General features: G+C 40.9%; 4 protein-coding genes across 4 annotated transcripts in view; 2 read left to right on the top strand and 2 right to left on the bottom strand.

The window, feature by feature from the left end:
- Positions 1-141: 141 nt before the first annotated feature.
- Positions 142-4,437, bottom strand: qrfprb (pyroglutamylated RFamide peptide receptor b). Its single transcript, XM_029528193.1, has 6 exons — positions 4,077-4,437; positions 3,067-3,225; positions 2,136-2,197; positions 1,050-1,285; positions 666-763; positions 142-539 (listed from the first exon to the last, which is right to left on the bottom strand). The coding sequence occupies exons 1-6, from the start codon at positions 4,435-4,437 to the stop codon at positions 142-144; spliced, it is 1,314 nt and encodes a 437-aa protein (XP_029384053.1).
- Positions 4,438-8,784: 4,347 nt separating this feature from the next.
- Positions 8,785-12,418, top strand: tbata (thymus, brain and testes associated). The gene is made up of 8 exons (XM_029528370.1): positions 8,785-8,968; positions 9,723-9,893; positions 9,995-10,083; positions 10,463-10,603; positions 10,846-10,927; positions 11,557-11,704; positions 11,791-11,831; positions 12,360-12,418. The coding sequence occupies exons 1-8, from the start codon at positions 8,785-8,787 to the stop codon at positions 12,416-12,418; spliced, it is 915 nt and encodes a 304-aa protein (XP_029384230.1).
- A 4,523-nt stretch (positions 12,419-16,941) lies between these two features.
- Positions 16,942-19,404, top strand: star2 (steroidogenic acute regulatory protein 2). The gene is made up of 7 exons (XM_029528368.1): positions 16,942-17,005; positions 17,149-17,256; positions 17,332-17,465; positions 17,571-17,729; positions 17,902-18,086; positions 18,664-18,757; positions 19,246-19,404. Exons 1-7 carry the CDS (start codon positions 16,942-16,944, stop codon positions 19,402-19,404), a joined length of 903 nt encoding a protein of 300 aa, XP_029384228.1.
- A 370-nt stretch (positions 19,405-19,774) lies between these two features.
- adamts14 (ADAM metallopeptidase with thrombospondin type 1 motif, 14) overlaps positions 19,775-26,008 on the bottom strand; it is a 32,613-nt gene continuing 26,379 nt past the window's right edge. The window contains exons 17-23 of the mRNA XM_029527473.1: positions 24,438-24,601; positions 24,189-24,354; positions 23,671-23,803; positions 23,263-23,470; positions 22,591-22,720; positions 21,697-21,804; positions 19,775-21,590 (exon numbers count right to left, since the gene is read on the bottom strand). Of these exons, the coding sequence (XP_029383333.1) occupies positions 21,022-21,590; positions 21,697-21,804; positions 22,591-22,720; positions 23,263-23,470; positions 23,671-23,803; positions 24,189-24,354; positions 24,438-24,601 (1,478 nt within the window). The 3' untranslated portion in view covers positions 19,775-21,021. The remainder of the gene's footprint in view (positions 21,591-21,696; positions 21,805-22,590; positions 22,721-23,262; positions 23,471-23,670; positions 23,804-24,188; positions 24,355-24,437; positions 24,602-26,008) is intronic.

The following is a 26,008-nucleotide window of genomic DNA, read 5'->3' as shown; positions in this document are numbered from 1 at the left end:
AAGCTGTTGCTTTCTCTCTTTCTGAGCTTTTGAACCATCATTGTGAGACTCAAAATTTCACATCAACTGTTGGTGTTGTATGGCAGTGACTGACACCAGACAGGAGTGTCAGTTTCACCTGAACTTTGAACCACTTCCTCTTCATTTGACTTCACACGAGCTGTTTGCAGGAAGGTGTGTTTGGATGGTGGAGATTTTCTCTCCTATTATTTCCAGCGAGCTCTCTCCCAGTGACGAGCTCAGAGGACCTTTTGCTGCTGAATGCTGCTTTAGGTTGTTCCCTTCATCGGATTCCAGAAAGGCTTCTCTGCTCTGTGGTTTGATGAACTGCACGCTCAGTTTGGGCACCACCGCTGCGCGGCCCTGCTGGTTAGGTTTTCTGATGCAGTGGGAAAGGGTGGAGACGCAGCTCTCCTTAAAGTTCTCGTTCATGAAAGCGTACACGATGGGATTGTTGAAGCTGTTGAAGAACCCAATGGCTTGAACCACAGCGATGATCATGTTTAGCTTCACTCCGTCATATTTATTTTCCAGATCATCTGCAGAATTACACACAGACACAGGGTCTCATTGAAGCTGAGGAAATACATCGACACTATAAACAAATGGCCGAAATGCTTTTGAACTAATTATATTTTCAAATCTTAATTCAGATTGATACTTACAGTATTCGAACAGCATGTGCACTGTGTGGAATGGTGCCCAGCAAATGGTGAATAACAAAACGATGGTGATCATCATTTTAACGGCTCGTTTCTTTTTCCTGTGGAGGGCAAAAACAAAATATAAAAAAAAAAAAAAAAAGTGTGAGAACTGCCAAATATGTCCCAAAAAAAGTTATTTTGGATACGTACTAGATATTTTCACGGTTTTCCAAGAAGTGAATATTGCTGTTTTTAAGTTATCAAATCCAGTTGCTGCTCTAATTAATTCTGACAATGAGACCTAAACAGTTTGTGTTGTGTATCACAATCAACCAAATCACCAGGCTGCAGCACAGTTTTACTGCTTTAAACTCTGCGGAGGAAAATATCTGCTCTATAACTTACCTGCAAATCTTGCTTATCTCCCTGTGGTTCATGGTGTTGAGGACTGAGGAGTCGCCCACTCTCTTGCGGATCCACAGCTCGATAGCGATGCGCGTGTAGAGGAACAGCATGGCTGCCAAAGGGAGCAGGAAAAGGGCCACCATGATGAAGGTGGTATAAACCTGCCTGTGCGTTAGAGAGCGCCAACTTTCCTGACAGCACACGTGGTAGTGATCGTACAAGAAGTCGTATTTCACCTGCAAGAGACACACGGAAAAGCCGTGAAGACCTTGAAGGAAATTCATGGCAGATAAAGTCAGTCATGTAGAGGCCTTTGTTTGAGGCTTTGTGACACATCTGTTGTAATCGTGTTATATAACAGACAAAGCATTACACTCCTGTTTTTAAAAAGTCTTTGTTTGTCTTAACCGCCTACACTTCAACACCAAACAACAAGACAGCTTTTAGTACATTTGTTGAGCAACTGTTCCATTTGTGTAATGCAAGCCTTAAATGCCATTTGTGGTTTTGCTTTGAATGTGTGTTGGAGGATATTCCTCTCAGTACACCTGATTTATACACTACCCCCCCCCCCCCAAAAAAAAAAGTGTTTTTCTGTGGTGCTTATTCACTGCTCATCAAATCAAAGTGTTTTTGTCTCACTTCAATGCACAGTGATGGCGACAAGTTTCTTCATGTTATTTATATTATGACAGAAAGAATGTAACCTGCTAAAATATCTTAGCAGTTCTCAGCCACTTGGATTCCAAAAGACTGCAAGATTGAAAATCAAGGGGCATTATAGCACAGGTTGAAAATAATGATGGTGAGCTGGCTTACTGAACCTCTTTTTCCATTGTGTTCACTGGAACTGCTACTAGGCAACTAAGAAGAAGCATTACCTTCTGCACCACGCTGTTCCTTGAATTTCCGTGGATTCATAAACACAATTTAAAGCTACTGTTATATGTTCCCATTGTGGTTTTAGAGAGTGTTTTGTGATGATCTGTGTGATATATATATATATATATTTTTGGTTGTCATTGTTTAAGGAAGCTGCTGAAAAGAACTGTGTGTTGGTGTAGTTGGTCTGAAAGCACCACTTACCTGCACCTGTTGCACAAACAGCATTGGTGAACCAACTATCACTGAGACAAACCACACCAGTCCTAAATGATGTAGAAAGGTATGTTATACAAATGTACAGTGTACAAATAAAACTTTTATGAAGAGTTTGCCAAACGCGGCAGCTGCCAGGGCTCAAAATTTAATTCCCCTCCCAAAGAGCTGTCCATTCTGTTAAATTGCTTCAAAACAAAGCTCTGTTTTAGCGTGGCATTCCACATGAACCGAGATTATTTTTGGATTTTTCATTGTGTTGTGGACAGTTTAGCTTTTTCCTCCTCACTTTTAAACAGAGCCCAGCAGGAGAGTTTTAATGCCAACACTGATATTACATTTTCAAAGATAACAATAATGCTTGATGGCAGTTTGACAGTAGAACAGAATTTCTTGATTGACTCGGTCTGCACAGGAATTGTTGCATACCTCACCATTATGTCTGTGCTACTGCATGATACGCCAATGCCAGCTAATAATATCACTGAGCTGTGATATCAGCCAGCCAACCTTTAAGGCTGCTGATACAGTATCTCCACTTAGTGGCAGATCAGAGGGCTGTGTTGTGTCTGTTCAAATCACTGTTGTCCGATACATGCTGCCTGTAGAGTTTAAAGGGCTGAAGCAAGAACACGCTTCTCCTTCGGTATGAAACCTGCTCAGGTGTGCGTTTCAGCGTTCTTGTTCTTTCCTGCAAACGTCTGTGTCTTTGGGCTCATATGTCACTTTTTAATCCCGCTGATGTTTGCTTGGCGGGAATATTAGGTTGCAGAAGGTGGATGGATTGTAGGGGGAAAAAAAAATAAATTACTTTTTAAGACTGCAGCCCTGCAGCGACACACAGATCAAATATTCTCATGTTCTCACAAACCATTCCCTCCTGGAAGCATAATGAGCCGGTCTTGGAAACGTGTAATACCTAGCATCTTGTATGCTCTTTTCGATGAGTACTGCTGCCTCATTTTCAGGGGGAAGACAATGCCCTGGTATCTCTCAATGGCAATGCAGGTCATTGTGAGGATGCCTGTTACTATGGCTGTGGTCTGCACAAAAGGAACTGTCTTGCAAACCAGAACCCCTGCAGGGATAAACAGAGACGTTAAGCAGTGAGGTGCCAAGAAACAGCAGAAAAGATGCATTTCTATGTCATTCCAACATCCCTCCCATTGTTTGGTCAGAGAGAAAAGGATAACAACTTCTCGTCCTCGTTCCCTTCGTTCTCCTGTTGGCTTTAACTAAAGCGGCAAAAGGACCAACTGATTTCCCTTCACTGTGGTCATTCCACATAATTCCCAGTTAATGAAAGAAACCCTGGTGAAAACCTGCACGACAGGCAGATGAGACTCACATAGTCGACAATGATTCCCTCTGAACTCATTATGATCATATTTTAATTGGAGCGCATGCTTAGAGCTGGCCAAATATTGCCGTGAGACACCAAATGTCAGTCCTCATTTACACTTCTACCAGGTGTTATCAGCGAGGCATCAGACACATGGAGTTGTGAAATCTCTTAAATAAGCAAATCATGCTCAGATTGACACACACACACACACACAGATAAAAAAAAAAACAACTGTCACTGCATTTATTGAGCATTAAGTGAACTTTTCCTGTGAGTGTTTACCTCCCACACTATTTCCTTCAGCGAATCCCAAAGGACTGTGTCTGCACTCCATCTGTCATTTATCCAAAGATATTACCGCCTGCCTCAGACATATCTCCCAGAGGTTTATCTAGTTCAGGGATCAGTGCTGGGCCAGTTTGTTTTTTCACTGCTTTTATTGCCCTCCATCTCTCATGCTGGCTGATTCTAAATGATTAGTAAAAGCCTTTCTCTTTCTTCAGGTCCACCTGTGAGTTGGTTGCCCCCCCCTGTTCATGCTGCCTGTGAAGGGGGCACCTCGGGTTGGAGGTGTTGGGACTCACCTCCGAGCCACTGAGAGGAGATGTTCTGCAGGAGGGTGAAGGGGATGCAGAAGAAAGTGATGAGCAGGTCGCTGACCGCCAGGGAGCAGATGAAAATATCCGTGGCTGTCTGGGTCGGACGTTTCTTCACTATAATGTAGATGACCAAGCTGTTTCCAGCCAGAGCCAGGACGAAGATGACCGCGTACATGATGACGAAGGTGGCCTTGGCTCCGGACGGTAACTCGGGGACGTAGACGAGCGGCTGGATGTTGTAGGTGCTGATGAACTCCCCGCGGCTCAGGTTGTAGTACTGGAGCATCTCCTGGAAAACCTCCGGAGTTATTTTGGTGGATCCCGAGTCTGTGGAAGCTTCTGTCATCTTCACAAGTTGAGGGGGGGGGAAAGAAAAAAAAAAAATGAAATGAAATGAGAAAAGTCAGGGAGCTCTCAAAGGTGCGACGGTGAAGTGCGTCTGGATGAGAGTCCGCCTCCTCCGTCCAGAAGAACCTGCTGCTGACGGTGTGTGTGTGTGTGTGTGTGTGTGTCTTATCACACTGTATAGGAATAGTAATTATATAGTAGAAGAAGAAACATCACATCCATTTTGAGTTTCCATTTTAGCCCCCTATTAATTCTTCTTTTTTTTTTTTATGTGTGACATGCATTACCCCACTTTAGCATTTGTCTCTTAAACTAAGATTGTGCTCAACAAATAACACACCTCCCCCCAATTCATCATGCTCATCATATGACTTCAGATTTTGTATTTGCCTTTAATTTATTTTTTTTGTAGATAACTGTATTTGACTCCACTGGACAGGTGGTTCCACTTTTGCAGGAAATATCAGGCGTTGATTTACTTGTGAGGCTTCTATTTATTCTGGATATTTGCTCTTTTTGTATTCACCTGATCTTGCAGGACGAAAGCAGGAACAGAGACAGCCGCTTGGTGAGTCCATGGTTCAAATGGCTTCTGTTTCCGCTCATGTTTCATCTGTGCTGCCTCTGTGGGGTTAGGTGGATTCTTGTTTTTTTTTGTTTGTTTGTTTTTTTTTATGATTAGGTCTCTGGGAACAGGGACCACTGAGCTCCCACTAAGTCAGCAATGAAGCCACCAACGAAATGGAGTCAGTATCTATATGAAGAGCTTCAGATTGGATCTCTACAGCTCTTCTTCACCTGCGTGACTCATGCATGGCAAAACTTACCACGAGATTTGAAACAATAAAACAGCTGCATGACATGATTTATTTTACTTCAATTTCTTCAATCTGTAGGATTTCTATCCCAAAATAGTTTGGTCGATATCACTTCCCTGTCTGTTTGTCTTACACACGGTCCCAAGTAGCAACGACTTGTTAATTCAAAAGCGAAAAGAAAGGTACCTGCCCTCAGTTTATCTATCTGTTCTGTCATTCCCTAAAAACTGAATATTGTTTGTGCTCCAAGATCTGCTATGATGTTCTGTTTACACCGCTTGGATGGAAGAAAACTCTTTCATGTCTTTTGCACTGTGGAAAAATGAATAACATTTCCCTTTGTAATGGTTTCATCACATCAATTGAACCCAGCAATGTGCTGTCAGCGGGTACATTTTATATGAAATGATGTTTTTGTGCCATGTTTAGTCCGCTTATGAATATTTACTTTCCTAACCCTGGGCTGAAAGGCGAGGAAGCATATTGGAGCAAACAACAAAAGTTCCTTTGGGTTCATTCAGGAAAGTTTTCTCAAAGTTGTAGAAACATTTTTTTTTTTTTTTATATAAACAAGATACACTACCAGTCAGACGTTTGTGTCCAAATGTTTGACTGGCAGTGTTCGCAGTCCACAGAAGGATTCAGGAACTACCAGTACTATCATTTATCTGTTATGTGCCTAATTAAAAGTGGCATGACAACTTGTGCTTCAAATATGTTTGTATCACCTGTTCATAGCACACTGGCATTTCCAGTGGCAGACACGATTAAGTATGCAGCCAGAGCCTCCGAGGTGTAGCCTTAATTTCCATCGGCCTTCGTCTACATTCATAAACATACCCTCAGTGCGTCTCTCAAAGGTTATCTGCAATCTTGTCTTGCAGCCACTGCCACTATTTGAAGCACTATTGATGGAACACACGTCAAACTCAGCTTTTTTTTTTTTTTAAACCTATGCTCAGTATATTCACTGGCTTCCACCTTCACTTGTACATGGGGCAATCATCATAATTACTATTATTAGACACTACTCCATTAGACCTGCTCCACCTTCCTCCGGCAGTCCAAAGATGTGTTTAAGGTCAATTGGTGACTTTACAATTGTCCATTTGTCTGACTGGATATCAGGGCTAAATTTTACTTTACACGCTTTACTGATACTGATGGTGAAACAACATTTTCTTAATAATACATGTTATTGTATTAGCATTTGGAAAGCACGTTTTAAAATTCAGGAAACATAAGAGCGGCACACAAAGACAAACCCACAAGAATCATGCTTCTACATCAGGCCTCAAGGTTTAATAGACTGAATTTTATGTACAGCAGAACAGCCCAACTCGATCCAACCTGACAGCTAACTGAATGGACATTTTATTCACTTGTGCTGAATACATGAACACAAAGAAAACAACAGTTTAACCAACCCACCCTCTTATATTTCGTGTATATTTAAATCAGATTTCGTTGGCCAAATACAAGTAAAAATTATGTTTTATGTTTTTTAAATTGCAACATGCTCTCATATTCGAAAAGTATAAAACACTAGTACGAACAAGTTCTGCAGCTGCACTTTGTCAAGTAGCTTTTGAAAAAACTTTTTACTGTTCTTTACACTTTTTTCATAAACTGGATGAGTTTGAACTTTCAATTTTCAAAGTTTCACAAATATTGAAATCTTTCAGCCTCTGTAAGTGAATGTTTTACTGCAGCAGAGACGCAGTCATAATGTATCTGACACTGACGTCAATGACCTTCCAGCTTATCAAGGCAGAAAAGGAACTATGGGCTATTTTGAGAGCAGAAAGAAGACTATAGTTTTTAGTGAAAGAAGATATAGCTTCCTGTTTGGTCATGGCGGACAGAATATTACAGTTTCAAATGCTAAAGGTTTAATCGGAAATCCAAGTCATAAAATGCTTAGAATCTGGAATGTAAAACTACCAAACCAAAATGTCAGAAAACTGCTCAGAATGGAAATATTCTGTAAATCAGGCGCTGAGGGAGCTTTGTTATGGCCTCTTTTACACTTCAAATACACTGGCATATCAAAACAAAAAAAAAAAAAAACCACATACATGGACATAACTTCATCCTCTTTGTGTTTTTAAAAGCTAAATTGTTGGATTCATTGTGGATTTGAATCCGCTGTGTTATTCCATGTATTTGATTTTTTTTCTCCTTGCCATAACGTGTCACCTCACCAGGTTTGTGGGGAAATAGATTAAAAAGCACATATCTAACATCTCAGGACACAACAAGACTAACTGTGTAACACACACACTCGTACTTAGATACGACAAAACATCACCATGGTAGTAATTCTTCTAGCTCAGCCAGGACAGCCAAGACAAAACAATCCAATTTAGCACCCTTTCGCAGCCTTGAATTTGATTTGAGGTAATAAGCAAGAAATCACGAATACAGTAAAATATTTAGAGCAGATTCCGCTCATGATCAGGACAGAAAACAATACCACAGTTAGCGTGATAATTACACATTCAGCAAATTTTAATTAAACAGGCCATTCAAAATTCCACATTCAGCGACATATTTTACAAAAACAAACTGTAGAGTTGTGACAGCTTTTCCAGCTGCTGAACAAAACCATTGCATTGTGAAGATGTAACCCACTTCAAAAATAACGTTGTTCTAGTCACAACAGCGTGAATATCAAAACTCGTGTGGGCTGAGAATAATTCATATCGCTGTCAAACCTGTAGACGAAGATATTTTCGGAGATTGGAGGTGTTGTAGTGGCAAATTACCACCCAGCTTAACGTTTGTCTTCGCTCTTGAGAGAAACAGATTGAAAAATGTACTAATTAGTTACTTTCATCTCTGCAAATCATGTCTTTTGTTTATGTGTACTTTTTACTTTAACTTCAGCAAGAGAAATAAAAGACCACTTAATGTAATTAGTTCTGAAATGATAAAACACATCCGATACTGCAGCAAACTGGTAAACTATCCTACCAAATGTGTTTTTGTTGATGTTCTTCTTAGTCTCATCAACCTCATTTGACTCTTTTCAGCTCTTCCTTAATTAATTAAACATCAGAAATAGTTAAACTGTCACAGCTTTGCAGATGAAAACCTTTCTGAACAAACTGTTTTGTAATGCCAGTCACTCAGGCAATAATGTCATTGTTTTTTGTTGGGTCAATGTTTCTTAGCAACCCAAACAACACAGCATTAAGTACCAAACGTTTTTGAGCTGAAGGCTGTTTTCAGAGGTAAAGTGGTTCTTCAGATTTATATTTCTCCATGTTGATTTTGTCATTTGCTGAAGCAAGAACAAAAAACATGTATACTTCATTTGAAATGCAAATTTAACTTTTCATTCTTGGATAAATTAATTCTGTGTCTTGCTTCAAGTGATTTTTATCATGTGTGGTCAAATCTTTCCAATCATAAGTGCCACATTGTTACACTCTCTGTATTCCTAATTTAGAAAAGCCAAAACTTCTTTCTTTTTTTGTCTAATTCTGTTTTTTTACCAAAACCTCCAGCTTTCATTTGAAGATATGTCGATGGTGCCGAGTGCAGGTTCCCGGGCAGCGACAGGACATGGGAGACCTTCTCGGGTGCCTTTCACTCATGAATTTACCAAGATGCTGACAAAGGGCAGCCCACGTTTTGGTTCTTTAAGCCACCATTCGTTCTTCTCCCGGCACAACCCTCATCCTCACAGGGTGAGGCATATTCAAGGTGAGCAGGCAGCTGAATAAATTCACAGGCTTCGGCTGATTCCGGTTTCATTTCTTATTTTAGCGCTTTGCCTTATGTTTAAGTCATACGCATGCCTATCCGCTCATTGTGTTATTGTGTTGTGCTGCAGTACAGCGATCAGAAGGCTATTGTTATTTAAATGTTTACTTTGGTGAAGAAATGAAAAACAAAAAGTTGATCTGGTTATAAATAATCTTTTTTTTTTTTTTTGTAAGAACTATACAACCATATCTATTCAGAGGCTGTTGTAATTTCACACCTTTCACACAGAGACGTTTCTCCAGGCTCTCCAAAGTTTCATGTTTCGATGCTCTCGTCCTCACTGTTTCGACTCAGTCTCAGTGTTATCAGTTGTTTTCATGAAACAACACCAGCCAGCTGTAAATACAAAATATTTCATGAGCCTAGAAAGTATAATACCATGGACTGTATTGCACAGATTGAAAGGTTGAACAGATAATTATTTTAGTGTATAAATTGATTACTTCTGCACTTCCTGTGCAAATCTCTGCATATGAAATATTCAGTGAAGTTCTCTGTGGACAGCAGAAATATCGAAAATAACAGGAAAGGGACAGCTCCATTATTGGCAGAGAAATAGGGTTCATCTCTCTTGTTTTCATGAATTTGTCACCCTTGTCACCCCTTACTGGCCTTATTTCTAAGAGGCTGTCTCACCCCCAAAGCACTTCATTTCATATGAAGGTGAGCTGTCAGTAGTGTGCTTCCACAGGACTCAATGGAGGAGCCGTTTGTGCGGTGAGAGACGATTGGTTCGTCACTTCGTCATTATTTCCTCATCCACTTCTCAAGAGCCACGTCCTCAAGAAAGCAGCTGACACGTCTTTGGTTTTTCCACCTGGTCACAATCCCAACGGCACTCGTAGCAACGAAAACACGTCAGGTGTGCTCACACGTGCCGACGCTTCTCCCTGCTCTTCTGTTTCCAAAGCTTTCAAATAATTTGGAATTATCAGAGTGACTTTCTTTCTTTTTCTTTCACAGCACGGTTTTCAGAGGCCTGGAGGGATGAACTGAAAGAACTCGCTGCAAAAGTCAGCTTGTCATCTCAAGCACAAAAGGACAACAAAGAGGTGAATATTTTGCTGTAATTGCTGTGAGGCCAACACGATGACTTTGATTGGTTGTTGCAACACTCTCTTCCTGTGTAGCTTCATCAGTCTACATTTATCACTATAGGTTAAAAATTATCTTCTGACCTTTGAAAGGAAATGTGGATGAAGGTCACAGTCAGTTGAGTCTCTCTCAGGGATTGTGCAATAATTTCATCCACTTATCATCAGCCTATTAAAATAATTCAACTCTGATGAAATTGGCTTTTGAAGAATGATGAAGTGAAATCATGTTGGTCACTCATTAACCCTTTTTTTTTTTTTTTTTCCAGAAAAGTTATACGAAGACATATTTTCTGTAGATTCTGTACTGAAGACCTTTGCTGTCAATGTCTTCTAGGACCACCCGGAGGAAGAATTTGCCCGGCGAAAGACTCAATATTCAGCTTCAAGTGGGAGAATCATCCCTCCGTCCACCAAGCGCAGATCTCGTTCCCAGCCCCTCGTTTATCCTCAACTCTTCCATGACCAGGAACTCACGGTGAAACACTCCCCTCCACTGCCCTTGAACTTAAAATCAGTGTCACTTCGGGGTAGGTTAGGCAGATCCAAAGATTTCCAACATCGGACAAAGTTGCCTGAGATTGCAGTGTTGGTGGAAAATAGCCCCAGCTCAGCTCGGTTGGCCTGGAATCTGGAGATACTCTAATAGGAATAATTGATTAGGATATTGATTTATGTTATCTCTGAGCTCATGCTGTGACTCTCTGCTGCACTCGTTAGGTGTTGGAGCTACTTTGTCAGATCCTGCAGACTGATTCTCTGTCTGCTGTCCAACGGTGGCTGCTGCTCGCAGGCCAAAGAGGTAAATAGCTTCACTCTGCATAGATCGAGAGGCGCCGCATGCTAACTACATGTGATTTTAGGCCATTGCATAAACAAAAAACCATAACTGGGCACCAATGTTACGTCTTAGGCATTTGTTGCTGTTTTAAATTTAGGAGAATAAATCAAACATTGAATTAATGGAGGGCTAGAGCAGGAAAGAAGTCAGTTTGGTGATGTTGGAAACCTTAAGGCTGAGGTTATTTTTCGTGTTATTGCCCTTTGTCTCACTTGTCTTTGGTGAATAATCACAGGAAGTACATTCCATGTGGACAATTGGCTGTGGGCTGCAACTCAGTAAAGTTAACAGTTACTGGATGATAAATGAACTCTAAAGTTCTGCTTCCAATAACTTATGAAATTGATCATTATCTGTGCCAGTTCTTACGATAGTTATTTTATTGAGAATTTGATTAATGCATTTTTGTATCTTCTTATCGCATATTTTCACATAAATCTTCCATGTGCTTCATTTTCAATTAAAATACAGAAAAGTAATTACGTTTTAACTTGCTTTTTAACTACACCAGTTAACCACGGGAAGTATATTATTGCAGTGGTGGAACTGGTGGAACTTCTGTTGTTCTGTTCTCTACCGCCGCCCCACAGAGAAAGACCTGGTGATGGGGATGATCAAACAAGCTCTGGATGGGGTCGACTTCTCAGGTCGGCAGCTCCGGGCTTTTCATCCCGCTGCTTCTCCGCCAGCGTGTGCTCCATCACTTGATCAGGGGTGGAGAAAACCCCGGGGAATGTGGTCAGGGTGATTTCTCATCTTTTCGTCCTTCTAAAGTCCAGACATATAACTTTAATGTGTTTTAACGTTTTTATTTAACTCCAAAGCTCACACAGAACGGCCCAAACTTTCAGTGAGGAAAGACCAGGTAACTCCACAGTGCACTGCTTTGTCTGGTCTATGTATTATTCCTCAGTGTTTATTCATGCACCAGAATATTTCTTCCTTCCTCTTTTCTTGCTTGCTGGGGGATTTTTCATAAATGCGTGCTCCCATAGCTTTCTCTATTCAACTTTCACTGAATCACCATCAGAAACGCTATAAATGCATATAGGATTTTTTTTCTAGTCAAACATTGCAACATAAATTGTCTCTCCTTTTCCCGATTAATGGCCCTTAATAATGACTCTCCGCTGTCAGCATTATATTGCAGTCGCTCATTGCTCAGAAGTTGTTTTTTTTTTTTTTTTATGTATACAGTTGGAAAGAAAGTGTTTTATGAAATGTTGTTTTATGTGAAGACAGTGACCTTCAAAAATAGATAGGAATTTCATAGGCGTGTTTAGTTCTCATCTTTTTCTCAAAGGAACAGACAGAACTGTCAGTAATTGGAAAATGAGTCTTGTATGATGTGAGTCTGACTGGTGTGTTTTTTTGTTTTTTTTTCCCCCCCCAGAGAGGATCGGGGAGGCAGAGGTTCTTGAAGTACACACAGAAGTTTGCAACCCTTCTTAAGACAATCCACTTCAGGCCTTCAGCATTTAGAAGAATAGAATAGATTACTTTTTTTGCAGACAAACGATATGAAACTTAGCATATTAGTGACACTGGTGCCTGTAAGGACATAAATATGATTTTATATTGGAGTGGCTTTAGAAAAATTGATTAGCATGCATTAGCAAATGGAACAAATTTCACAGTATAAAATATTTACTAAAGTAACTCAGACTGTCAGGCTGTCAAACACACTCTCTGTACTGTAAATGTCACAGAATACTGTCACACCCACAAGCTGGCATTATATGAAACAAATTGATAACAGTGTCTCTTCTAACACCATGAATAAATAAAATAAATAAATAACGGGTTGTGATGCATTTCAGAAAGAAAAAAGTGTTTAGAAAGTGACAGTAAGAAGAGTGGAAAGTCCGATATTTATTTTTTACTTCAGTATTCTTCTTCTTCAGTAATACTTAAGTATTGGCACCACCAAAATGATGCAAGTTTTCAAATAGTATAATAAATTCCACTTACTTAGGTAAAAGTTGCAATACCATAGTGATAAATAGTTCATAGTACATAGGCCAGAGCATCTGAGTAGTACTTAATGTAGTCATAATATCAAAAAGCTGTAACACGGATGTAGCTTTATATTGTCATCATAAGTTGAGGTGGAGCTGCTGCTAACTAATTATCATTCTGCCAGATGGCTGACAATATCTTTTATTAATAAAAGAAAATAATCTTTATGAATTCCAACATATTTTTGCTGTCTTGCATTAATATTATAAATAACAGCAATGAAATGTGTCTTCGTCATGATATAAGTAATGCAACTGATTGTGAGCAGTTATTTGACACTCAACCTTCAATCCTATTATATCAATGCCGACAGATGTTGTTTAGACTGGAATTTAAATGTATTCCGTTTTCCTGCTGGCTGATTCAGGCATCAAGGATTGTATCACATTGCATAACCCATCAAATCCACTGCCATTGTGCTGTATCATCAGCGGCTGCCATGGCCTGATGGTGTTCATGGAATATCAGCCGAAGCAGCCAGGCAGCGTGGTGATGAAAAGTGTTGTCGACTTTAAAAGAGAAGTCAAAACATTGTCAGCATTCCTGACATTACTGGTGTGAAACGAGCCGATATTTTAAATGAAATATGGTATGTTGGCCGCTAGTGTGGGAAAACTCTCTGAGCAGGTGGAGATGCAAGAGGGAGAGAGGATGTGGGCATCCGTTTGGCACAGCTGTCCCTGGAAATAAATCCAAATCAGTGATTGTATTAAAACTCATGTGAGGCATGACTGGACTATATAGACACATGCATTTGTCTGAATGGCTCAGTTAACAGGATGCTGCGATTTGAATTACGTTTTTACTGCACCAATCTGTGTCACAAGACAGAGGAATTGATATTTTAAGGTTTTCACACCAGCTTCACATTCGTTATGGCCCCACATCTGTATTTTTATTTTTCATTCAATGAACTTTGACCACAGGAGCTGAAATTGAGCTGATGATGTGTGAGTCTGGAAAACATGTAAACTGCCAGGTTTCGACTGCAGTTAATGTGTCGAACTCTGCATCTGTACAGTCTGTACAATGAACAAAGTGTAAAAATGAGGGTCACCAAAATGGAAAACTGATGTAATGTCTGTAAGGATACAAACATAAAGACAGGACGTTTCTAGTGAATCCACTAATTGCAATAATCATCCTGCTTGCTTTTGGTGCGTGTGACAAATGCAGTTTTCCAGTGCAGAGACGTGGGAGGGGGAGGAGGGGCACTTGATCACTTGATGCCGGAATTTATTTCCAGAGACCAAATCAGAGATGTGGAGGGATAAAATTCAATGACCACACGCACACCAAACTGGGAGGAAGGTCATTATTTAATTTCCAGGCAAAGATCTCGTTAGCGCCTAAACCTAATTTTTTATAAACGTCCATAAATTTAGAGTGGATTAATCCCACACAAGGGAAAATCCAAAGCTTGAAACAATAAAAGATAACAAAATCAGCCTCACCGTCAGTGGAGTCTGCTGTGGGCGACTGTTTTAATGCCATTTGTTTTGGCCACATTCAGACTAAAGTAAAGCAATAATTCCTTTTTCCACCAGTTCCTCGAAACCTCTAAATAAGATAAAGCACAGTCACAATAAGATGCTGAGCAACAAACCGATGCTGCCATGGACAGCCACCTCTACACAGACCACGCCCACTGACACGCCTCCTGCAGGGCCTGTCAGCCTGCTCATTCTGTCTCACCTGCTGCTTGTTAGTTCATTTACCTGTCAGCACTGATACCGGTTGGTTGACTGTTGCTGTTTGTCAGTAGTTTTGCCTTTTTGGATCATTTTTGACTTTCTGCCTTTCCCTGACGTCTCCGTGTCGCTGCCTGGTAATTTGTTTTTTGCCTCTGTTGGTTCTCTGCTCTACCTGAGCCTTTTTGCTTTACACCTGTCTTCCGGTGCGTAACAAACGCGAACTGAACAGAAATGTTTCTTTTTTGGTAAAGTGTTCCTGCTGTTTTCCAGCGTAGTGAGCTATATCTTGTCAAGCATCGAGCCAGAAAAAGTCTACATGTTTTTTTTTATGCCCAGGACAATTTTTTTGTCCTGGGCATAAACATTTGTGATATTTCAAGGACTGGTTTCCTGATTCAGCTGCTTCATAAACACCAAACTGTGTGACCATCATGGTCATGCTGTGCATCCTGATGGTGTGGGAAGCCTACAACTCTTCCACAGTTTACAAATAGGTCCTTGCCATGTCTCGTCCCTGGTGCTGTGACCGCAGTTGGAGGTCAGCTGACCTGGTCAGCAGGTGAAGTTCAGCATTCACGTCATGAATCCTTCTCACAAGGACACCTGTTACCTCCAGACGATAAGAGGCAGCTGCATCCTGGTGCTCTATCAGCATTGAACAGAGAGAGAGTTGCTGGCCCTCTACCAGATATTTCACAACCTTCAGTCACAGATATATTAAAAACAGCCCAATAAACACCAGCCTCATTAATAAGACTGATCGAATGTGAGGAGAGAAAGGTGGATCTGAAAGTAGCTGTTTCTTCCTCAGGAAATGAAAATGAGGTCTATTATTAAAGTTAAAAGATCATTAGAGTTTCTGAAATTGCAACCCACCCAGACTGAACAAAAGGAAACTCACGAAAACCGATGAATTGCTGAAATTAAGCTATTATTTTGTATGTACAGTTAACGGAGAGACTATATGAATGAATGAAATGACCAATTTAAATCCGCTAACAGAAAAATGAGACAGTTATATATGCAGGAAAAATGCATGAATCATCTAAGGAAATGAAGGGATAACCTTTGGGCCTGGGCTTATTATTTTTCACACAAATAACTACAAGACAAAATATTTTTTTTTCTGATCTTTCTGAGGCCTTCATGCAGAGAATCAGAAAGAGCAGATATGCAGCACGAGAGGATCAGCACCTCCCTCTGCCCATCTTCTTATTTTGTCTGTGTCAAACATCTCCAGGCAGAAGTGCAGCCTGCGTTGCGTGTCCTTTATGATCGTGGTCTACAAACTCTCAGATTATCATTTGGCTTTAGAGTAAATATTAGAATATTTGCATCTTTTCAGATCATCCCCTCTTTGTTTATAAAGCAGCTAATCTTTGCTGTTATTCAAGGTCACATCGCAGGGCTGTGGTCAAATTAGTGCCAATAGCTCATAGTGAGCTGAATATAAAACTTGTTTATCTTAATTTGATCATTTTATTTTGCCTGTCTGCTCGCATGATTCATTCATTCAGGTTCTCAAACTAACGCAAATTTCTCACCTTCGTACGTGATGTTGTGTATCTGTCACAGACTGGGATGTCATTAAGATGTTGAGGTTTCAGATTAGGTTAGAGTAGATTCAGCTTCATCATAATTGCAGCAAAGAAATAGCAGGTAAACAAAATGCCATCAGACAGTGTAGTTAACTGCATATGTGGATATCGACTCTGGCCTCTCAGTACAATGTTACTTTTTGGATCCTATAAATGTCTTAAATTGTGAAGAGTTAAGTTTTGGCTGCAGCAGAATCTCGTGAGAAGCATCATTGCAGGAAGCAATCGTACATAAAACACTCAGCTTGTCGTTATCTACTTTGACTCAGAACTTTTTCAGATAAAATAGATGTTTTTGATGAGATTTTCATTTTATTCTGTCTGTTTACAGGTCTAAAGTAAAGGATTGCTGCAGTAAACGAGGTATTTGCTGTAGGTGTTCTAGTCTTCTGTTGTTTTTTTTTTTTGTTGTTTGTTTGTTTCAACATGTTTAGTGAAAATTCATACTCATGCACTAAATTGTCCAACTGTTAGATCTCCCTCTCTGCCTTGCATCCAGTCTTTACTTTTTAAACCTCCTGTCAAGTGTGGCCTTCAAAACAAAATTCAGAACTGCTCCTATCTTCTTCTTCGGGCTCTTATCTTAATGGCGTGTCCTTCACAGGTCTTATAAAGACCTGAGTCTCACTTGGCCGCTTTGCTGTCACTGCCAAAGACAGCCAGTATGCTGCCTGCTGTTGTGAAGCTCTGCTGTGGAATCTCATATCCACATCTGAGGAGCACAGCAGGTACACACTTTTTGCTCTTTGTTGTTCTCTGTTTTGTTTTTTGTTTTTTAATGCAAATGCTGCAATTCTGATTCCCCAGTTTTTTTTTTTTTTTTTTTTAATTATTATTCTTATTTTACTTTTGCAACGGTTCGATCACGCAGGACTTCAACGCACAGCGGTGGCAGTGATAGGCCAGGAGATCACACACCTGCAAGGATGGGGACAGCTCCAACATCACTGGAGAATACATGCTGATTTAACTTGTGACGGTAAAGAAAAAAAAAGATTCTTTTGTTTTCATTAACTTTTCTTGTCACGCATTTAACAAAAAGTGCATCTTGCAGAGCCCAAAGCAGAAGATATCAAGCCTCTGTCAGCAAAAGATCAGCTGTTCTATGTACAAAAAGGCCAAGAAGCAATGAGGAAGGCTCTCAGTATGTTGGAGGACAAAGAGGGATGGAAGGTCGAGATTGCAGAGGTAGCAAAATCGCTTTCCACAAAGATTTCTGCTGAAGTAAAATGGCACCAAGGAGACAACTTTGTTGCAGTCATATAAACGCGCTTGTTCCTTGTTTCTTCTCAGAGCAATGGGGATGTGATCTGTAGCAAAGTGATGTCGGGGGCCAGGAAGGTCTTCAGGCTGGAGGCGGTCCTCGATACCAGTGTGGATGAACTCCACGACCTCCTCTTTGTCAGAGTGGAGGAGATGCACGAGTGGAACCCGAGCATTCAACATATTAAAGTGAGCTGCTGGCCTTTTTAGTAATTAGTAAAAGCTGTCTGCACGTCTCTCTCTCAAGCTGTCCTTCATTGTCATGTTATTTCTTTGGACCAAGAAGCGTAGCTGTAAATCTGCCCTGCAGTCCCAGCAGGGTTTTGCAAACTAATTTTAAAATTTCCGTCTTTTGTTGTAGATATTGAAGCACGTTGGACCTGAAACTATTGTCACTCACGAGACTTCAGCTAAGACAGCAGGAAATCTGATTGGCCAACGAGATTTCGTGAGTGTCAGACAAAGCTGCAGGCAAAAATCCATCGTTTATCTTGGAGGAGCAGCGATTCAGCTGGACTCGCTCCCACCTCAGCCGGGCTTTGTAAGGTAAGCTGACGACCGGCAGACCTGGCAACACAACTTTTCCACTCTGCGTTAATCAGTATGTGTTCCAATATATTCAGTTTAATTTGCCTGGTAGATTACAGTTTGAGTATGGTTTAAAAAAAAAAGTCACAACATAAAACATTTGGCTCAACATCAACAAATCCTTTGTTATAATTTGCTCTGACCTTTGAAATTCTGCGATAATGTACTCAGCATAGAAACCAAAACAATTTGTGGCCTTAAAAGTCTGCAGTCATATCTTGCAAGTTACATAGAAATGTTTTCTAGGACAGACATCACAGTATGAGGAGAGAAATAGAACAACAGATTACAAGAAAATCATGTTTTTATAGCCTTAACATGCAGAGGAAACCTCTGCAGTTTTGTCAGTGATAGCAGTAGCAGGGCTTTGATGCCGTTAGCAACAGTGGTTGACAATCCCCAGAGCCCCGAGTATGCATGTATGATGTATCTATTAGGGCACAATACATTTAAATGATTTTATTTATTATTTGACGAACACACAAAGAAGATGTCACCTAATCTATAAAGATCAATAATGTGTGCATGTTTACAGGGCAGAGGACGGACCAGCCTGCATCATCATACAGGCTCTGGACGGAGACACGAGAAAGAGCCGCCTCACATGGCTGCTTAATATGGATGTAAAGGTTGGCATTGTGCTTTTCTTAGACTGTCAATTTTCTACTAAGTGCAAAAACCACTTTCAGAAATCAGTGAGGAAGCATTGTTATATTGAATAGCTATTTTCTGGAACATGCATCTTTAGAAATATTGCTGTGGATGCTTTTAACCATTTCATTCGCCCCCACTCCCTGGTCTGCTCTTATTCTCCCAGTATTAACAGAGAAGAACACAGAGTACACTACTTTTAGATGAGGAGTAGCTGCAGAAAAAGGACCAGGCCTGAGGAGGCCGAGGGGCTGGAGGGGGTAAACAGCAACAGAACCAAGTGATGAATAAGGAGCAGGATGTAGGTTATGGGGCTTCATCATTAGAATAGGCATACAGTGATACTGCATACTTATGCTCACTTGTCAAAAGCTCAAAAGCATTTTGGCTTCAGGGAACTCAATTCGCATATGAGCAGTAGATATTTATAGGAGGAGATGACAATCAAGTGCTTTTGTTTTCTCAGGGCTGGCTGCCAAAGTCCATTGTCAATCAGGCTTTGCCCCAATCACAGCTGGATTTCACCAGACACCTGCGCAGACGCCTCACAGTGGGTGCGACACCAACACGACAGCAGCATCCTGTCACCACGGGGGGGACGACTCGGAAGACTGAGGCCCGGTGACAGCATGGCAAATTGGCAGAACGTCGCCCTTTCAGCGGGAGCACAGATGCTGCCTGCAGGAGAAGCTGTGCACAGCTGGCAGACGCCCGAGTCAGCAGCCCGCTTCAGCCTAGAAGAGGGACGCTGACCTATAATAGGAATTAATGTCAAGTATGTCACTCAAACCTCATTTTGATTTCATGATTAGGATCATCACACATGACTAACTGCACTCTGCATATGACTGGACATAATTAAGGTGCTTGAATGTGCATGTTTTCCATCCCTTCTTCACTGTAAATACTTTGAGCACCACATCAGCTAAATAAAATAACTATTTAAACATTAAATAAGGCGTAAATGGAGAGCGTGAAATGAATGAGAATCTCAGTTCATTCAAATGTCTTTTACTTTGTTCTCCATACCACTTAAAAATTCAATAAATATTAACATTTAAAGCTTTCATTCACGTATGTATATACAAGAACTATACAATAAACATGTTACGAACTGCAATGCAGGAATGGTGTAACAGTATGACCAAGCAGTCTCTAGACTTTCAGCATCACCTGTTTTTTTTTTTTTTTCCAATTGAAAAACATAACTTTTCATAACTTGAAATTTACACTATATACATTATTATCTGAAAAATATATCAGTTATAAAAAATACCATGTTTGGTTTTTTTTTTTTTTTTTTTGGGGGGGGGGGGGTCTTTGTTTTAAAAGCGTAAGTAACTGACATCCACAAAGGCAGACAGAGGGAATGCCACAGTGGGGATTATCCTCAGAGTTTATCATTGAGGATGATCCACCAGTACATTGGATGACCAAAAACGATGACTATAAAGCCTGGAGTGTGCCGATAGTATAATTATATTCTGCGATTCCACTGATGTGGCGTTAAATGTGAAGCCATAGCTAACCGTAGACAAATCTGAAATGTAAAAAAAAATTACAATTTCAACTGACGGGCAGCTAAAAAAGGCCCTGTGGCCAGGAACTACCAGTCCCAAAAAAATATTAATTTGGGTTTTTACTCGCCTTAATTTGTTTCTAATAAGAAAGGACTTATATGTACAAAAAGAAGATAAATTAAAATGTAAATTTTAATTGAGTCTCTGGAGAAAAAAATTATTGAATACGTATGAATTTAAGACCTGCTGAGGTCTGTAGGTATCAGCACACCCAGAGGCTCTGTAGCGACACAAGCGCCTCCAAATCTATGACCTTTGACCTTTCCTCATGTTCACAATACTGGTTCAATAGTAGTTCTAATGCACTTGGAGGAAGAGAGAGAAAAAAAAAAAGTCTTTAAAAACTGTACACAGATAAAAACATGAATGTAGCAATGCAGTCATCACATTTTGAACGTGTCTTGTAGTCGTTTTAGTTTACAGCACCTTCGTTTTGACACTTTTTTTTTTTTAATTCTTCCATTTCATTTTTGAAGCACAGAGTGATGCAGGTCACTCTGGAGATTTTGAGGTAACCATTAATGGTCCGTTCACTGGCATGGAAAAAAAAGAAAAGAAAAAATCTGCAGCAAGACTACAAGTCTATCAGATGCTGCAAAGGCTGAGCTGATGTATGAGACCGTCTCAGTGAGCAGCACGTTCACAACATCGCTCACTGTTCATTATTTCTGAGCTGACAGGGTCCTGTGAGTCGAGTCCCTCTTGGATCCTAAATCGTCCCTTCTTGACTTGGCAGCGACTCGGCCTAAAGTGCTGTTTGGACTGTGCTCTTTTGAGGCACCTCCACTGGAGTCTGCCGTGGGCCGAGGCGGCCCCGGAGGTAGAAGAGGCCCCAGGTCTGAGTCTCCCTTCCCAACTGTGAGTAAGGAGTCACTGGTGGGGACCTGGGGCAGAGCAGCACCTATGGATGGTGATGGCGAGGCTTCAGCAGCGGCTGTGGTGGTTGGCACCGGGACAGTGGACCGAAGCCGTGTGCTGGAGGCTTTAGTGGTTGGAGGAGGGCTCTGGGTCGTAGCGGATGGAGGAGCCTTGGCTGATGAAGGCTGAGAAGGAAAGGAGGATTCGGGTTCTACTGAGGCCACTGTGTTGGGAAGGTCGGGAGCATGAGTGGCAACATTTTCTTTCTTGTTGCAGGACTCACAACAAAGCTTATTATATCCAGGGATGGAGCAATAACGGGCAAGAACCTCCATTTGACAGAAAATCGATTTATCCCCGAGACATGGCTCATCTAGTGAAACCAAGAGAGAAGATATCACTAAGAGCAGAGCCGATCGAAGATCTTTCAGTTTAGATTGATGTGTACAATTCCTGAAGTAAATTACATGCTGACTTACTTGAAGATATTTTTTGGACTGGGCTTTCAGGAACCCTTTGCTGTATGCCTTCATCTTTTATCGTAGAGTTCCCCATTGTTTCAACAGTCAGAGAAGACACTGGTTTTCCTGGAGGGTATAACAGCAAAGGCAGGACACAATTAGGATTAAAAAGCATAACATGATGATGTTCAGCAATATAACCTCCTGCTAATGGCTGAAAATGGAGCTCTGTTACTCAGAGACCTCCAGTAAATACAGGCCACAACCTGCTTTTGTCAAAACCCACTGAATTTTCCACTCACTCACCTGCTAATAGAAACAGGTGGAAGAGGTCTTTGAAAAGGGAACAACATGAACGTCTTTTATTTCAGATAGTTACCTCTCAGAACAGTCTTTCTCCTTGAGCCAAAAAGTTAGTCTTTATGGAAGCTTTCACAGACACAAATCACAAAGTGCTAGACAACAATAAAACAAACGAGGGAAAAGGCAAATAGGTTGATGTAAATGTGAGCCAACAGTTTGAGCCTGTTTATTGTCCCCCTGTGCATTAAATCTGGAGTTTTACCTGTTAGCTCTGGATACATTTGTGACGCCCCTTCATGTTTATGAGGCAGTTATTCAGTTTGATCTGGCTGTGAAACTACAGAAGGCGGCGTTATTTGGCCTTGTTTGAGTGAGAGCCAGAGGATTTTGACTAAGCGTGCAGGATGCTCATATTCCACCCACACGTTTTTTCCAAATAAACAGACAAATTTTTCTGCCAGCCCTTTACAGGGAGTCTTTCTGCATCCATCACAAAATGGAAATCATCACAGAGGTCCATTTTTTTTTTTAATGTCCATAGTCGGTGAGGCGGCAGGCAGCATAATATCTGCTTCCTTACAACATGTTGGTGGTGCTCGTGTATCTCACCTGGACAAGGTGTTAGCTCGCAAATGAGGACTGTTTCTGGCTTCTCGCCCTCACACTCTCCAATGGTGTTGTCGCTGGCCTTGCAGACCACCTGCCTTTGCTGGATTCCTTCGCCACAGGTCACTGAGCACTAAGACACAACCACAGCAGAAGCACACACCAATTCAGAGGGAATACTGATTTAAACTGATGTTCTTCCTGAGTAAAACCGATCAGATAAGGTACCCGAGCTCGAGACAGCCACAGGCATAGTTCACCACATCTGCCAGTTTCATCTTGACACATCCCTTCAAGCAGTCATCTGTGTTTGATCATGTAGTCCACCATGACATGTTTACTGCATTAACATTAACAACCGTCCTTTCATTTTATGCCAGAGTATTCTTTTATGCGTCAATATAAATTCTTGACATCCTTTTATACCAGGCCTCGTATATATCTGGGAATCTGGAGAGTTTGAGCAAGGAGGATAAGTTTTCATGAGAAAGAAAATCTGTTTAAATTGATATTCACTGTGACTTTGTTTCTACTAATGGTGTTTTTCCTGCTCCAAGAAAACAAAGCCGTATTTGTACGAGCACAAGTTATACATTTCATTCATTTCAAGGTGTGTAAATCTACCAAAAGGGGAGACAATAGAAATAGGCTCGACTTTGAGAGGAACTAGCTCACCTGAGACCACGCCCCGGTCCTCCACTGGGCGGGGCACGTGGTGTGGTTACAGGCTCTCCTCGTCTCAGGGCGATTCTCCGTGCAGTGTTTGCTGTGGACAAGCCTGTTGGTGCCGTTGTGGAGCGCCTGCATGCACTGCACCACCCTGGTCTGGAAGCCGTGCTTCCCGCAGGTCTTGCTGCAGGAACTCCACTCCTCCACCACCCACCTGTCAGCACAGCAGGCTCTTTGAAAAGGTATTTACGTCACAATGATAATGTACCCAATCCCCCCGAAATAGAGTTAGAGATTGCCTCGGAAATTTAATCAATTATGGCAGGATGGACATATGGAGGAAACGCTATTATCATCACTTTAGCCTGCAGTATCCATTAAAGTATAAAGGTATATACGTTAGATGTCACTCACAAGGGCTGGCTGCATTCTTGCACATTACAGCGTTTACGAATGGGTTTGGGCTTTTTGCTGGTTTCACAAAAGTTTCGATGCACCAAACGGCTGTCGCTCTTCCTCCTGCACCCATATTTCGTGTACTGTATGCCTGAGGGATAAAAAGAGGATATAACAAGTCTTTCAGAGAGATGTGCTGGGGTTATACAGACTGATATGAAATCCCAGTTTTGTTTTGATTTTTAACTTTAAGGATGCACCACTGTGCTCAGCTAATCTTATCTACGACTGAAACCAAGTCATATTTTCATTAATGGTAAACATATTTGGGATTTATTCAAGTTTACAAGCTCTCTGCACCATAATTGGTCCATTAAAGCCAAACTGTTCATTTTGTTTGTCAACAATCAAAAGTAATTGTATATAACAAACACCAAACTAGATTCATCTTTGCTGCTCTAAACAGACACACATACACACACATTTGCAACTTGCAGCTTTAACTGCTTTATGCATTTTTTTTTCCCAATACTGACCTCCTCCACAAGGTTTGGAGCACTGAGACCAGCTCTTCAGTGCCCACTCATAAGTGTCCAGTTCGGCCAGAAGTACATTGTTGTTGGTAATAAGTGGTAACAGGTCCTCGTGTATGATATACTTGTATGTCAAACTAACTTTTGTATCCTCCTCCTGGGGAATGACCTATGAGAAGAGGACAGTTTATCTGACTGACAACTGATCTTGGCAAAACGCAAAGGAACAGAATATGAAACATTCCCTCTTACCAGAACCACAATGCCTTCATGCAGAGGACCGGTTGTTTTCAGGGTCTCCTTCTCTCCCTCCATGGTGTATTCCCACTGTAAACCATTTTCAATGAAGGTCTTTGATTCAGCGTCTTCACTTTTTGCATTCATTATGAAGTTTCCAGTAACTTGATTCTTCACAGCTGTCAGCGGTGATGAGAGAAAGTATTTTATGCACATGTGGTGAGAAAAATGTGTGCAAATCACTTTTTTTTTTTTTTTTTTTTAGGTCTCATTCATTAAAAACCCTGAAAAATCGAACAGAAATGCACCATCCACCCTCTCTGTGCCAATGACTTTACTCAAAGGAGAGGATCGTGTCAGCATGTATTTTGAGATGTGTGGCGTTGTGGTTAGCCGAGGGTAGTCCCTCCAAGTTGTGTGTCACCTCTTCTTCCCATGAACTACTAAAAATCAAAAAGGTGTGGAGCAAAGCGTTTGACTGAACGCCGCTGTGATCGCACATCTGTAATACACCATCTGCCCTCAGTGTTCTTTTTTTAAAAAATAAAGTGAACTTGCTAACTGATTTCCCCTTTACAATGGTAAAGAGGTCATAAATACCTTTGTTGAACAAAATAACTGCCAAATCTGACAAAAGAGGAGAAACTGAACTCTGAAGTTTAACAGCCCAGTAAAGACAGTATTTCTCACACTCTCATGACTATTGGTTTATACCCACAAAGCATGGCCATTTTGAGAAAAACAAAACTGTACATGTCAAAGAGGGCATCTCCACAGTGACACACACAGACGACAACATGAAAACATACAATCTGTTTCTTGATGAATCGATAATTCAACTGTATTGTTTTTACTATATAACAGCTTTCAAAGACAAATACCCTGAAAGTAATGATGTATTGTTCTCCATTAGAATCGCTATATTAGACTCAAGCTAATTTCATGTTGCACTCTATTACCGCTGAAGTGGTCTGAGAAAGTACGAAACATTTGCTCCATCTCATATATGCAGTGTATTAGCTGTCATTAAGGCAGAAGACAAATATAGTTGTGGCTACTTCGGTACAAGTGTTTTATTATAGTTGCAAAAATATTCCAACATTAAAAACTTCATCATGGCTTCAAATTTCAGTTTAACCTCAGCTGCTCTTGGTTTTCCATTCCATAACCGTTTCTGTCTCCCTGCAGGATAGTGGAGGGGGTGGACATCCTAAAAGCTTTGATGCAGTACTCTAACAGAAAGTTATCTGGTCAGAGACACTTTCATGAACAACCTTAGGCCTTAAGCGCAATAATTAAACACCCGGATCGACTTGGTCATGCACTCCTGTGCTGTATGCATTAGAGGGTTTGGTGTCTTTGGATACTGGACTTGTCACAGACACAAATCCACACGGTCAAAATTCCCCAACATTCCTCCCAAACACACCACTGGACTCATGGAGCCAGTTCTTTGAACATTAGAGAACAAAATTTGACTAACTGAACTGACAACTAAAGCCACAACACGAATTTTGAACAAATCCTCTGGCACCCTGAGGCCATGGACCAAACTTGTAATCTGCATTTATTAGATCCTTTGAGTC

The sequence above is a fragment of the Echeneis naucrates genome, chromosome 19 (genome assembly GCF_900963305.1).
Source record: "Echeneis naucrates chromosome 19, fEcheNa1.1, whole genome shotgun sequence".
In the NCBI taxonomy this organism is placed as follows: domain Eukaryota; kingdom Metazoa; phylum Chordata; class Actinopteri; order Carangiformes; family Echeneidae; genus Echeneis; species Echeneis naucrates.
Note: the sequence above shows the minus strand (reverse complement) of the source record. Positions and strands in the feature narration are given on the sequence as shown.

What these genes read in the sequence shown, in the direction of transcription:
- qrfprb (XM_029528193.1), bottom strand. Translation starts at nt 4,437, where the DNA reads ATGACAGAAGCTTCCACAGACTCGGGATCCACCAAAATAACTCCGGAG. An exon ending in TGTTTGTGCAACAGGTGCAG is followed by an intron (nt 1,286 to 2,135) that starts GTAAGTGGTGCT and finishes TGTCTCTTGCAG; the next exon opens with GTGAAATACGACTTCTTGTA. An exon ending in GAGATAAGCAAGATTTGCAG is followed by an intron (nt 764 to 1,049) that starts GTAAGTTATAGA and finishes TGCCCTCCACAG; the next exon opens with GAAAAAGAAACGAGCCGTTA.
- tbata (XM_029528370.1), top strand. Translation starts at nt 8,785, where the DNA reads ATGTCGATGGTGCCGAGTGCAGGTTCCCGGGCAGCGACAGGACATGGG. An exon ending in TAGCAACGAAAACACGTCAG is followed by an intron (nt 9,894 to 9,994) that starts GTGTGCTCACAC and finishes TTTCTTTCACAG; the next exon opens with CACGGTTTTCAGAGGCCTGG. An exon ending in TTTCAGTGAGGAAAGACCAG is followed by an intron (nt 11,832 to 12,359) that starts GTAACTCCACAG and finishes TTCCCCCCCCAG; the next exon opens with AGAGGATCGGGGAGGCAGAG.
- star2 (XM_029528368.1), top strand. Translation starts at nt 16,942, where the DNA reads ATGCTGCCTGCTGTTGTGAAGCTCTGCTGTGGAATCTCATATCCACAT. An exon ending in TGCTGATTTAACTTGTGACG is followed by an intron (nt 17,257 to 17,331) that starts GTAAAGAAAAAA and finishes TGCATCTTGCAG; the next exon opens with AGCCCAAAGCAGAAGATATC. An exon ending in GGAAGGTCGAGATTGCAGAG is followed by an intron (nt 17,466 to 17,570) that starts GTAGCAAAATCG and finishes GTTTCTTCTCAG; the next exon opens with AGCAATGGGGATGTGATCTG.